Raw genomic sequence first — 14781 nt, 5'->3', positions numbered from 1 at the left:
GGATAACATTCCCGCGGAACTTTTAAAAGGCTTAGGAAAATGTGGGAGGAAGAGGCTGTATAAGAGGAGATCCGTAGTATCTATGAGGAAGGAATCTGGCCGGAAGACTTTGTGAGATCAGTTTTAGTTCCTATTCCGAAAAAGGTAAAGGCTACATCATGTGAGGACTACAGGACGATAAGTTTGATATCCCACGCAGCTAAAGTCGTTATCAGGATCATAAACAAAAGGATAGAGAGTAGGGCAAATGATTACTTAGGGGATGATCAGTTTGGGTTTAGGAAGGGGAGAGGTACGCGTGATGCCATTGAATTAATGAGATTATTAATCGAAAGGAATTTAAAACACAACCAGGTGGTATTTGCCTGTTTCGTAGATTTCAAAAAAGCTTTTGATAGAGTGAATTGGGAAAAACTAATGAGTATTCTGCAGAAAATAGGAATAGATTGGAGGGAAAGGAGGCTAATCCGCAACCTGTACATGTCTTAGACTGCTCAGGTACGAGTGGGGAACGGGGAGTCCGGTTGGGCAGTGTTAGGAAGAGCTACGCTCCATATCAAAGTTTTCACGAGTTTTTTCTGAACATCCTTACTCAACGTCCCTGTCATCAACTCCCTCCTCCTTGTGAAAGCCTCTTTGCATAGTGCAATTCTTCTCCTTACGTCCCTACTACTTTGACCGTGTTTGTCCAAAACACTTCCGAGATACGTGAACTGTTCTACTTGCTCCATGCCATACCATGTCAATTGATACAAGATGGAAGCAGTTTTGAACTCATACACCAGAGATTATTTTTACTGGGCATAGATTTTATCATTTTTTGGAAAGCATTGTTCAAAAATGACCAGGAAATTACCTAAAAAACTTGAAATATACGTTTGCTTTACAGTCTGCGCAAATACCATGCCAATTGATACAAGATAGAAGGAGTTGGAAACTATCTAAACCTTCTCCTGTCATGGACCTAATGATTATGGTGTTACCTCTATTTGAAAATATCTTTGGAAATGTTTGAGCCTTAAAAGTGAAATTTATACCTTGATGGTCATTTAGGAGATAGTCAATAACACTTATACTGTACAGTTCAGGATCTCAATTGGTAATTACATAATCTAAGCAAGCAGAAAATCGAGTAGGTTGTTTGTCTTCCCAGTATAAATCATAAGAATGCAAAAGATTTCCAGGAACCTGACAATCGCTTGTTTTACATGTAATATCATCATTTATTCACAAATATCAATGTTGAGATCTCCATAAATTATTATATTGGCTTTCAGGGTCAAGAAAAGAGACAGTACAAGTTCCAATTGATTGCAGAAATGTTCAAATACACCATTAAGGGTTGCCATAAACAGAGGTAATGGGCAGATATAGGTCCTTCATCATGACAGCAGAAAGCAAAGTGCAATTCCATGTAGAATTGGTCGAAGTCAATTATTCTGCAGGGCACACCTTGTGGCGGTTACACACATTTCATCAGTCAACTTAGGAGTCTTCCTATTCTTCCCACCAGAGGACAGCACTGGAGAGCGAAGACAAAGACGCGTTCACCAATTAGCCAGAAGTCCGCAGCAAGATCTATCGCGACGAGCAACACCTTGCTCCGCCCGCACCTACGCACCCTTTTTAATTGAGCAGTGTGGCAATAATTCTTCCGCAGTTTTCTTTCACTAGCTTTTTATTTTTGTAGTCGCTTCAGCTTCTTCCTTCGGACTCGATAACCTTTCAAGATATAATAATAATTTATTTCCCCGATTAAAAAAAACATAGTATGGTACAGAATATCTTGCATAATGTAATCGTATGGAGTACGTCAAGAAGTACAGTAACTTAATAAGTACTATCCAGAAAAAATAAAATTACACCTGTGTGCATAATTATGATTACTATATTTATTACAAAAGGATGATTTTCTTTTGCATTACCATGACCGACTTCTCGATGGATTACACTCCACGCTGCCTTTTGTAATTTATTCATTTTTGGCTTTGAACATAAAATCCTTCCAAGCTTTATTTTTTGCACAGCTAATTGATTTCTAATAATCTCTTTTGTATTTCAAGTAAGCCTCTTCGTCATGCAGGCTTCCACTGGTCTCGTAATAGTGGTAGTAAGTAAATAATTTCTAAGAGCTAATAACCGGGTTCCAATCCTGGACACAACAAATATTTTTCAGCGATATCCTGATCCCAACTCCAGATGATCTGCGGAGAACATTTTGAGTGAGTACGACGTCCGTCGGATGGGATGGATTAAATTTCGGACCCCTTGGCGCCTATCGCCGAGAGTAGGCTAATGCCGACGCCGGGTATCTCTCCAACCTTCCTTTCCCATCCATCCCTAATGGCGCAAATGACCTTAGCTGTCGGTCGCCTTCCATAAAAACTACACTACTATATTAGTAGAGTGGATGCCCACATTAAAGTTTGTGGAAAATTACAAACTTTTTTTAATATGGACATTCCTAAGATTATTCCGCTATGAAGTGCTCGCAACATTATATTCATTATGCTCCCTCTCCTCCCCTTCTTAGATGAGACGATGAAATGCTGGTCAGAATTTCACTTCAGTTAACAAGCATTAGAATATTCTATATGTTTCACGATCTATTTTTTGGATTATTTACTCATATTGCTCCTTGGAACTTAACAGAAATGTCACTGACAGCAAAAACAGTTGCAGCGGTTGTAACAATCAGCTAAGTCCACCGAAACTATTACTACCATTTCTAATTTATGCTGATGCACAGCCGTTGATGAAATTCCAGTTTTCAAAAAATTACCAAAGACGTCAAACGGGCTTGTTTTGTCATGCTATGTTCGGCTTCTTTGGATAGTTAGAGAGCCCTCTTGTAGATGGCCCAGAGTAAGGTTAAAGAAAGGGCGGACCAATAATATTGGCCTGGAATGAATACCTCTTTCCTTTGGTAATTCATCATAGAAATAAGAATATGAACGGAAGGAATTTTAAAAATGTTGCACCCTTGACCCTCGATTCTTCTGGCAAGCAAATTGCAAAAGTTGAGGGTTATTCCGAATTATTCGTAGATGCCGACGTCATAGAATTCGAAATATTAGTTCAAAGGACCAAGTCATCAGTGGAAGAAGTAAAACGTAGTGTTTTTAAAAGGATTGAATATGTTCTATATGTTGTTAAAACTTGCGGCATCAAGGTATGAAACTTCATCAAAATGAATGTTTGCACTGTAGTCAGCTTGAGTAATTACATACCTACTTGTGATAGGATGAAAACGATGTCAAGACTCGGCAGATGCTTGGTAAAGATGGCACTGATTTTCGGCTAAGCGAAGAGGTTTTCGTAGTGTGTTCAGACTTGAAGATGTACGAGAACATATCAAATAAGCTGACTGAGAAGCTGGACGAATCGGTCAGAATTAGTGCTCCAAAGCAGAGCCATTCCTCGGATTGTTTGCAAAATGCAAGGTGAAAATAGTAGGATCGTTTTGTTGCGAATTCATAGTAACCTGACAATATCCCCATCATCTAACTAAAAACACATCACCGTTTTCCAATATTTCGCATTTTGAGGCAAAATAGCTTTGGCCTTTGCATGTTTAGCAATTTTTTCTTTGAAAATATTTTGGGCCACTCTTGTGCCAAGGGGTAAAGTGCACCCATTCATGAATTCATTTACCACTCAACCCGCACATCACAGTTTCATTCCATCATTGCCATTTCCTTTTTGAATTTTGTCTCTTCGTGATAATTCGCCCCAGTTATGTTTATAGTAGATCGAGATACAAATGGTGGCTGCGTTCCTTCCTTGAAGTGGCTAGAGTGATTTTAACTTATTCCCATTTATCTTGTAGGGATTATTAATGTTCCTGGTCTTTGCAAATAGCATTTTTTCTCCCTCATGTTTCATATTAATCATGTGCATTTTCGTAATTATTGTAATATTTTTTAGCAGAAGATTGGGTCAAAGCTTGCTTATCAATCCATTTAACATCACGGTCATTGCCCAATAACTTTCAACGCGGGGATTTTTTTCCATTATGAAAGTACTGAATATAAAACTTGGCAGCGTGCAATATAAACAGGTATAAAACTGTCAATTTGGAATAATAACTTCAGATTACTCCATGGTATCCATAACAGTAAATGAGAATTGTTTTGTTGTGAGTGTTAATATGACCACTGTTGTTATGAAATATGTCATTTCCGTCAAATGCACTCAATACTAAGTATGATCGTCTAGTAAAACAATGTGGGTTATGGAAAGCAATTAGTTTAGTAATTCTCGGCAGTAAATGTAGTTGTGTTACAATTCGCATAAAAACATCTTCAAATATTTCTTCTGAGTTTTCATAGTAATCAAATTAATAAGTCCTTTAATTGTTGCTGGATGTTTGCGAATGGTTCTCACTAATAGATCAAGTACATTATTTCCTCTGGTGGGTGTCAGTACTAATTGATTGAATGAGTGTGATGTGGAAACATGAAGCAGCAACTCGCATGACTCCTTGTCCTTACTTCCTGTTAAGAAACTAAAGTTTTTCCAGTCTATGGATGGAAGGTTAAAGTACCCTCTGAATATAACTTTCCTGTTGTGCAAATTGAAATGCAAACTGGAGATGTCTCTCTCTAGTTCTAAAATTCTTGTATCTCCTGAATCGTTAGGTCTGTACTATGCACAAATGTGGACCCTTCTCGACCTAGAGCTTTTTATGGAGCACCAAATGCTTTCTAGGTTACTATTAAATAAAGACTTACTTCTGCTTTTGTGAATATCTTTAACAGCTATAAACACTCGCCCCAATCCTTTTTTTCTCTGTTCCTTTTGTAAATCATGAAGCTTTTTGGAAGAATCTCCTAATCTCCAATGTCTTGCAATAACCAGCTCTTGTTTCATACAAGTATATTGGTGTTGGTTCTTCTTATCATATGGTAATATTTGGCTCTTTTGTTTTTCAAATTTCGGCAGTTGATTGCCATTACAGAGATAGCTCTATCCTTGAACAATTCATTTTAATTTCCCTACTGATGCTGCTTACTCCAGGAATCATTTTTGCCAACTCATTCTCATGCGCTAAGTCTAATCTTTCATTGCATATTCTGTGATTCTTGTTGAAATTATTATGTGAACGACCTGTGTAATGCTTTACAAGAAAATTCCCACTAACTCATCAACTATCTAACCTACCAAATATGCTAAATTCTCTTTATAAGTTCCTGAATCCTACATGATACAAAGTATAGAAACAAAAAGTGGTGTGCTCTTATGAGGCATTGCTTTTTATGTAGTTTTGATGGCAATTAAGATATATGTATATTATAACGGTCACTATTCCTGCAGAAACCAATAGTTTCTCTCATTGATTAGTGCATAGGTAGGTAAAAAGAATAGCTGTTCTTTAAATAGTGGATAAAAAACAGTTTTGAACTTAGTTTTCTTTTGACTTTTGTTGACAAAAACAAATATTAAAAAATTGCTTCCCTCTAGCTTCAAGAGTGGTTAAGCTGAGACAATTAATGCATTCACCGCTCTCCCTGGCTATCAAGAACTTCTTAGCAGCAAAGTTAAAAAATCTGCATTGCACTCCCTTCAGGGAGAAAATATATTTAGTGTAGAATGGACTTCACAGCAGTATTCCCAATATACGGGGTCCTTACAACAAGTGTCGTGACTGGTTCCCTTTAGCCTCAACTGAGTGGTGGATGGGAGTCCAACCGGTCGGGTCGGTAGAGGGGTCCTCCACCACTCAGGCGCACTTTAGCTCAGTTGCCTCTGGGCATGCGTTGAGACAAGAGGTGGATTTTTGCGATGTGTGATTGTTTGTGGTGTCGCTGTGCCAGCTTGCAGCGCACCTTCGAGCAATGCTACGCTGTGAAGTTTTGCGCTAAACTCTGGAAATCCACGTCGGGTGGACTCTGACAGGCGTTTAGCCATCGCCCTTATCAGTGAAGAGACCTGCCTTTCAGTCGGAACCGTCCACACCATTGTAACAGAGGATCTTACAATGAGGAAGGTGTGCACCAAGCTGGTGCCAGAAGTCTTGAACGGACTGCGTCCAGGAAGATGAAGATGTTCTGGACAGCGTTATTATCTCAAAGGATAGCTCAAAAGGAGCTCAAAGGATAGCAGTTCAACTTAATCGAAGTGGTTCAAGCAGCGACGATAAAGGCTCTCAACAGTATTCTGGAAACGAACTTCCAGTGGGCTTTTGACGAGTGGCAGACATGCCAAACTAAGTGTATCAATGCAGGAGGAATGTATTTTTAAGATTATTAACTAATGGTAATGGTAACTGTAATAACTTTTGATTTTTGGAACCAGTCGCGATACTTATTGTACGGACCCTGTATGTTTCACCAGTGAGACATAAAATAATTGAAGGCAGTGAATGTTCTTGAAGCTTTTGAGGCACAGCATGTTCCGCCCCTATTCACACCATGCAACCGCCCACGCTGCAAATGCTGCCATCTTCTAAGACCCTCCACCTCCCTAACTCCCAACCTGACGCCACCCACACCTCAGAAAACATTATCTATCGCCTCTCCAGTAACTTCTGCCCCTGCCTTCTATGTGGGCGAATGCACGACCACCCTATATGGGTTGATTCGTAGTATCTATGAGGAAGGAATCTGGCTGGAAGACTGTGAAATCAGTTTTAGTTCCTATTCCGAAAAAGGTAAAGGCTATGCTAAAGTTGTTCTCAGGATCATCAACAAAAGGATAGAGAATAGGGCAAGTGATTACTTAGGGGATGATCAGTTTAAATTTAGGAAGGGGAGAGGCACGCGTGATGCCATTGCAGTAATGAGATTATTAAGTGAGAGGAACAGAATAAAACCAGGAGGTATTTGCCTGTTTCGTAGATTTCGAAAAAGCGTTTGATAGAGTGAATTGGGAATAACTAATGAGTATATTGCAGAAAATAGGAATAGATTGGAGGGACAGGAGACTAATCCGCAATCTGTACATGTCTCAGACTGCTCAGGTGTGAGTTGGGAACAGGGAGTCAGGATGTTAGGGAGAGGTGTAAGGCAGGGTTGTCCATTATCACCATTGCTTCTCAACCTGTATGTAGAGGAAATCATTAAAGAGGCACGGGAAGAACTGGAGGTAGGAATGAAAGTGGGTGGGGAATTCGTAAAATCTGTTAGGTTTGCTGATGACTGAGCTTTAGTGTGTCAGTCAGCCCAGGGGTTGCAAGCATTGCTGAGTGAATTGGAAATTCAATGCGACAGGTATGGCATGAAATCAATATTAATGAAACAAAGGTTATGCAATTTTCTAGATAGAAAAGGGCTAAGCTAAACATTAAAATAGGAGGGCAAAAACTAGAGCAGATAGAACAGTTTACGTATCTCGGAAGTGTTTTGGACCAACATGGTCAAAGTAGGATAGGGATGTTGGATGGGATGAAGGGAGGAAGAAAGTACTCAGAGATGAAGAGAGACCTGATGTAGAGTAGGATACTGGATTTTGTGTTTTGTTAGGAGTCACAAAATATTTATTTAGTAGCTGTGTCCATCCAAAAACCTACCTTAACCAGTAGATTACCTAATAATAATAAATAATATATATATATATATATATATATATATATATATATATATATATATATATATATATATATATAGAAAATATATGTATACACACACACACATATATATATAGACACACATACATATACATATATATGTATATGTATTTTTTTTCAGATCATTTTATTTATCCCACTACATAGACTGCAACTTTATCATGATAAGAGGACATGAATGTTTCTGGTTGGAGCAATATTATTTGCTCAAAGTTTGGGAACCCATAGTGATCATTTTAATCAGAACTGGTCTAAGGATAGGAACCAGATGCAAGGTCATCCATGTACCATCTCTTTCTAAGCGATTCAGCTGCGCATGAGTCTAGGTCCGAGTGCATATTGCCATTTCAGCATTGTACCATATAAAACACATTGTGGAAGGAAGCAATGGGAAACCATTTCATTGTTGATCCTAAGGTAATATGAAATAACCTATGTAAAATTGAGTCCTGGCAACAGCAAGACTCTGCCCACAGGGCTGCTTGATGTGCTCGGCGGAGGGGCTCTGCCATCACATGAGGTCCCTCATACAGTCAAGTGGGTGGTGGCAGAAAGGGAGACAGCTGCCACTATTCCAAGAATGGAGATTCAGAAGGTCAGGATGATGACAGAGAAGTTGGAGTGAATCTGATGAGAGAAAAAGGAATCAAATCTTCAGTGTATGGTGAGGTGGGAATATAATAATGGGCATTATTGGAGTAATAAAGCCGAGAGCCAAGGCTGCATATTGTCTGGCTCCTGCCCTTTGACCTGGGGGGCATGGGTCAACACACCAGGAGAAATCATCGTTTCCCCCATTAGCATATCTACAGATTACACCATTGATGAATTCATTCTTCTTTCGAGAATTTTCATCGCCTCGCTGAGGTGATGGACAACTGTTTTGCCCCCAGTCTTGAAGGCGTCTACAGGTCAAAGTGATTTGCATTGCAATTAGGCCGCTATATATAGGAGACGCTGGCAGGCTTGGAGCTCTCTGATTGGCTCTCTCTTGATGGCCAATGGGAATCAACCTTTTCCATGTGGGAGCCAGGGTGTAACCGTCCTAATGGTTGCAATTATTGTGATTCTTCATTATTTCAACTGCTTCTCTTATCGGTCTCGGGAAATAATGCCCTTCTTTTGTCAGCACTCTTGCTTGATCGAACTTGATCGTGTGCCCGGAGTCCGGGAAATCCTATGGTAATCCTTCCGATGTGAGTTCTTTGATGAGTTGCATTGAGTCATCGATGGGAGTATTCGTGAAGAGAGAGATAACATTTAAGCTCAATAGCACATCTCGCTCCTTAACTTCTATATTCTTGATGGTGCGAATAAATTCCGTGGAGTTTTTCACGGACGAAGTGGTTCTTCCAGCAAAGGGTTGGAGAGATTGAGCGATGTACTGTGCCAGCTCGCATCGCTCGTTCTCTCCAACCCTTTACAGAATTCTGCCTTAAGAACTCATACTTCCTTTGGAATGACAAGTACTTCCAGCAGATAGAACGTGCGGCCATGGGATCACCTTTATCCCCTATAGTAGCTGACATTTTCATGGAGGATTTTGAGAAGAAGGCAGTAAAGGCTAACACAAAAAAACCATCTCTTTGGATCCGGTATGTCGACGACACCTTAATCATCTGGCCACATGGGAAGAAAGAACTAGATCTGTTCCTAAAACACCTTAATCAGCAACATCCTGCCATAAAATTCACCATGGAAATTGAGCAGAATGGTGTCCTGCCCTTTTTAGATGTGTTAGTCACCAGGAAACCTAATGGCAGCCTGGGACATTCGGTATACCGCAAAAAAACTCACACCGACCAGTATTTGAATGCACAATCACACCACCATCCCGCCCAGAATTGTTCGCTGGTAAATACACGAGATCATCGCGCCTATACCATCTCAGATGCCGATTCGATCCCGTCGGAAAAGAGATACCTCATTTCAGTGCTGGGGAAAAACAGATACCCTGAACAATTGGTCCTAAATAGGACCACCAAAAAAGAAATGGAGTTGACGCAAGACGTGATTCTGCCCGAGAAACAGAGCAAGGAGAAGCCTGTAAAAGAAAAACCAATGACATATGCTACCATTCCGTCCATGTCGCCGGAACGGCCAAAAAGATAAGTAGGCTACTAAGAAAGCATAACGTAACAACTAGGTTCTCCACGGGAAGAAAAATCAGCGATACGATACATAAGCCACCCCCGCCACCCGCCCCCGCCACACGCCCTTGCGGCGGCTTGCGGGGTATTATGTAGAAAAAGCCGAAGGACCGTATCCCCGATCTCATGCACGAAGGTATATATGAGATAAAGTGCATGTGTGGGAAGTCCTATATTGGCCAGACAGGATGGTCCATCAGATGCAGGATCAAAGAACACCTGAGGGCCACAGATAAAAAACAGTTCCGACTCTCGGCAATTGCCAAACATACATGGTCGGAACCCGGGTACACGATCAAGTTCGATCAAACAAGAGCGCTGGCAAAAGAAGGGCATTATTTCGCGAGACTCGCAAGAGAAGCGGTAGAAATAATGAAGAATCACAATAATTGCAACCATTAGGACGGCTACACCCTGGCTCGCACGTGGAAAAGGTTGATTCCCATTGGCCATCAAGAGAGAGCCAATCAGAGAGCTCCAAGCCTGCCAGCGTCTCCTATATATAGCGGCCTAATTGCAATGCAAATCACTACGACCTGAAGACGCCTCCAGGACCGGGGGCGAAACAGTTGTCCATCAACCCACTGATGCGATGGAAATTCCCGAAAGAAGAATGAATTCATCAAATAGACGTCGCGGAAGCCTTAGGATTAATTTCAGATTACAACATTATTGTGGTCTTAATGTATATGGTTTGGATTGTGAATAATGATTTTCATATATATTCAAATACTGTTGTTTTCAAATTTACATTTAGCTTTTATATAATTTTGTATTCTAATTATGAATGCATTGTTTGCACTGTTATATTTTTAATACTTGTCATGGAATTGAAGGTGAGCGAGTAGTGAGCACTTTTTTCTTATTTTATTATTTTTTAAATGCAGTGTTGAGGCTCTTCAGTCAGTGTAAGGGCAAAAAAATATATACCCTTCCAATTTATGCAACAGATTTAATATGTTATTTAACCTTCGCCCCGTGAGTAATTCCCAGGGGGATTGGAACAGTGCGATGGCTGACATACTGGCTTACCAACCAGAGGGCCCGGGTTCGACTCCTAGAGGCAACACATATTTTTCATTGGTAACCCAATCCTTACTTGAGGTGCTTTGTGGAGCACTTGGAGTGAGCACGCTGACTGTCGGATGGGACTTTAAACTACGGACCACTTGGCGCCTTTTGTTAAGAGTAGGCTTATGCCAATGCACGGTTTCTCTCCTCCCTTCCTCCTTTCCCGTCCATCCCCTATGGTGCAAAGGACCTCGGCTGTAGGTCGCCTCACCGAATTACTGCTACTAGTGATTCCCAGCCTAGCTGCTTTAATATTTTGGGTCCGTTACTAAGTTCATCATCAATTACGTTTCACAAATCTTGCTCCTCTACGCTGCACATGATCAAATATGGCAATTAATCCATCTTTGTGAGGATCCCATGTACTTGCTGCCTATTCTAAACGAGGGCTAATCAGCAAAAGATTACACTTCTCTTTGACCTTTTCATCACATTTACTCAGTAGTCTTCTAATAAATCCTAATTTTTTGTTAGCTTGTCCTATTCCGCATACGAGTGTTTCACACTGGGGAGGTCGTGAAGTTGAAATGCCCCTTTTCTGTAAATTTATCTCTATGCACTTTGTTTAGTTTAATTCTGATTACCATGTCTTGCACCAACTTTGAATGGCATTTAGGTCATCTGCTAAAGCTGCTTTATCCTCCTGATGAAGGAAATTCTGTCAATCAGTTCAGTATTAATTGGTGCCAGTTTTAGTTTCTTACTTTCCGTTTCCCTGATCCACAAAAGAGAGAGGGCACGTTAGTCAAGGGGAAATGCTCTCACTCGGAAGGATTTTGATTACAAAGGTCAGCAATGAAGAAGTTGAACAAATAATTACCGTAAAAAGACAAGGGCTAACGTCCCAAATGTAAGACATCAGATTGAAAAAAGCTATGAATTAAATCACTGAATATTGGTCGTCTAATGTTCTTGAAGTAACATTTACTCATCCACTTATGTGCTACAATTTAAAAATTATGACTTAAATATGAATTTTAAGCTTTTTAATCTGTTATAGATACATGTCTATTAATTGGCATGTAAATAATTTGAAATCAGAGAATCTACAATTGTAATTTGTGTTTCAATTTTTTGCCCACCTTGTTTATGATTAACTGACATGTTTACTTTTCAAAACGAATGTTGAAATAAAAGTCATGGAAATCAACCGTGCCTCCCCTTTTTTGCAATACTTTCCCTCTGACTCCCTTTGACAATGATGTTACCCTAGACCATCTTGTTCCACCTAACTTGTGAAATTAGGGATGCGAAAATCAAATGATTACACCTAAAAGTAACATTCTAGTTGTTGTAACATGTTCAAACCAAGTGGTGCCATAATCAGTCTTAAGTGAAATGAATGCCAAGTTAATTTTAGCCAATATTTTCCCATTTTCCTCCATGTGAGGGTCATATTTGTCACGTTTTAAAACCTTGATATTTGTTTTCTCAGGCGTAGCTATATGGTATTTACATAACATATTGAAATGAAAGAAGTAACATTGTAATTCCACACACACCTTTTTAAAAACACGTCTAACTTCGAAATCTTGGATTGTGTTTTAAATTAAGTGTGAGTGGAGTTACTTATTTCATTTCAATGTGTTGTAAAATCATGCACAAATATATGCTAAGTGTGTGATTGTAGAATCACCAATGCACCATTGAGAAGTTTATACACAAAAACATTTTGCTCCCAGATAATATTAAGAATGCATCCTCTCACTGGGTGAGCTCTACCCTTGCCTATCAAACCAACCTTTGTGTTGAAAACTGTAGTTAATGGTTGATCCCCATCTTTCACTAGGGAGAGAGCAGTGCAGTTGTCAGTGGCGAATGCCTTTGGGAAGGCCTCCCAGATGGCAAGGGTTTCGGCACAGGAGGTTAGGATGGCTCTGTACCTTGAGGAGATTGAGAGCAGGCAGGAAGATGGCAGCCAAAGTGCTGTTGAATTCAGTGCAGATGTGCATCACAAGCTCACCACTAAATTAGTCAGCAGAGTTTTTGCAGTTTATGAATTGCTGAATATCTTTGAACGGTGAAGTGATTCGTTTGGTTTCAGTTAACTTTGGCATGGCTCTGTAATATTTTTGGCCAAACTTTTATTCGGACTGAACATTTTCATGACTTTTTTTTCTCCCTTTGTTTGGCATTATTGACCGATTTTGAATTCATTACATTCACTCGGGAAAATGTAATGAGTTTTCATTGATTTGGACTGAGTTGTTAACTTAAGATATTTCTGGGGTGCTGTCGGGTGCCTTGACCTCAATGCTGTGAATACAGTGCTGTGTAAAGGGTCAAGCGAGTCTTGGAATGCAGTCAGTGCCATTATTCAAAACTTCCAGATCATATGCCTAATCTCCAACCCCCCAGTTTGGAATTAGTCATCAAAAATCCAAGAATTACATATGACTTTTCAGATTATTATTTGATTTAACAAAAATAGGTTGTTTGTAACTTTGACTGTGTAGCAGCAGATATATTTGAAAGTGTTGATTGTTAGAATGAAATCTGTCCATCAGGTTCACTGGCAGCTAACAGTTGTAGCCAACAATGGAATGGATGTTGCATTTCACTTTTCTAAAAACTAGAGCAGCTGTGTGTGTGTATTATCATTATTGTAATTTGACCATGTCTCTTAATATATGTTTCTAGTAAAAAGGGAAGTTTGCCCCTTGGATGCATCTTTACATGCAAGAAGGATTCTTCCCTTTATAATTTGTTAAATTGTTATCTACATTAACTCAAATCACCCAATCCCTGATGATTCAGTTAAGATTAATTATGCTTTTCCCCTACCGCAAATGTGGTTTAGTGTTTTAATGAAATGTGATCAAATTAAAAATGGTACAAATAATAATAATAATAATTTTTATTTGTCCAGGGACTGCATCATACAAAAAAATAGTACACATAGTATAGGACACGTCAATACATACAATAATACACAATGTAATACATATACCTATTCTAAGTTTCATGTTCCATGAAATTCCTAATAGAATAGAACAAATTCCTTTGAAGAAAAGCTCTCAATTTCCTTTTAAATAGACAAATGTTTGTGCTGGATTTCAGGTCCTCATTTAGCTTATTAAACATAAGGAGACCCATAGATTTAGGGCCTAGTGCGGTGGTTCTAGTTCTTAACGTAAGTTCGGTGCAGATCATTTTTAGACCTGGTCCCATAGTGGTGAATACCACAGTTTGTGTCATACATTGAAAGGTTTACAAAGGTGTACACCAGTAATACATAGATATAAATACAAGGCAAAGGTAGAATGTTCAATTTATGGAATAATGGACGACAAGGAGCATTATGCTCTGCTCTGACAATTAGCCGTACGGCTCGCTTTTGAATTTTAAATATATATACTATATATACAAATTAAAGTTATCTGATTCGAAGTCCCAGAAATTTGAGGAAAATTGTCTCCTCTTGGATGAGGAGAAATATCATGAAAATTTGTTGTATCAAAAGTCACTTTTGAAACATTCTGAATTATAGGAAATATACAAGGGTACCCCTCCTCGGACTACAACCTTGACATGGTGGAAGGGCTTGTGCGTTCCTATGACCCCTAGAGCTGTGCTGGCGGGAGTAATAAAAATTGCTCCTGGTAGGGTCACCCATGCCAGATAGGTCGAAGGTTAGGAGCCAGACGAAAGGTAGTCCACGGAACTTCTGTTCCTCAGTGAGGCGGCTGCAATGGCGTCTGACCCCAGAGGGGCGGCCAGTAAGTGATGGTGTCACCTTAAAAACACTATTGAGGGAGGCTATGGGAAACCACCTCAATTATCATTCCCAAGATTAACATGATGGACTATACAGCGATTTTGAGTCCTGGAAACTACGGGACTTGGCCCAATCGGCCATGTGTCGTGCCCGGCAGCGGGGGAGGCAAGGCTTCCGCGGTCGTCATCCCACCAAACCCATGCAAGGGAAAACCAGCAGCAGCAGGACAGAAGACGCAGGAGAAGAAGACCAAATTAGTTAGAATAGGAACGTGG

The 14781-nt window shown here is 39.8% G+C and overlaps 1 protein-coding gene across 1 annotated transcript; it reads left to right on the top strand.

Moving 5' to 3' along the window:
• Positions 1-2910: 2910 nt before the first annotated feature.
• On the top strand, positions 2911-13599 carry LOC139689861 (interleukin-1 receptor-associated kinase 1-binding protein 1 homolog). Its single transcript, XM_071586959.1, has 3 exons — positions 2911-3172; positions 3244-3443; positions 12578-13599. The coding sequence occupies exons 1-3, from the start codon at positions 2951-2953 to the stop codon at positions 12810-12812; spliced, it is 657 nt and encodes a 218-aa protein (XP_071443060.1). The 5' UTR covers positions 2911-2950; the 3' UTR covers positions 12813-13599.
• Positions 13600-14781: the final 1182 nt, after the last annotated feature.

Source organism: Hetaerina americana, unplaced genomic scaffold, assembly GCF_022747635.1.
Source record: "Hetaerina americana unplaced genomic scaffold, ioHetAmer1.1.p SCAF_28, whole genome shotgun sequence".
In the NCBI taxonomy this organism is placed as follows: domain Eukaryota; kingdom Metazoa; phylum Arthropoda; class Insecta; order Odonata; family Calopterygidae; genus Hetaerina; species Hetaerina americana.
Note: the sequence above shows the minus strand (reverse complement) of the source record. Positions and strands in the feature narration are given on the sequence as shown.

Excerpts from the sequence above, each read along its gene's own strand:
- LOC139689861 (XM_071586959.1), top strand. The coding sequence starts at position 2,951 with ATGAACGGAAGGAATTTTAAAAATGTTGCACCCTTGACCCTCGATTCT. Across the intron at positions 3,173-3,243 it reads TTAAAACTTGCGGCATCAAG|GATGAAAACGATGTCAAGAC; the intron begins GTATGAAACTTC and ends TACTTGTGATAG. Across the intron at positions 3,444-12,577 it reads GATTGTTTGCAAAATGCAAG|GGAGAGAGCAGTGCAGTTGT; the intron begins GTGAAAATAGTA and ends ATCTTTCACTAG.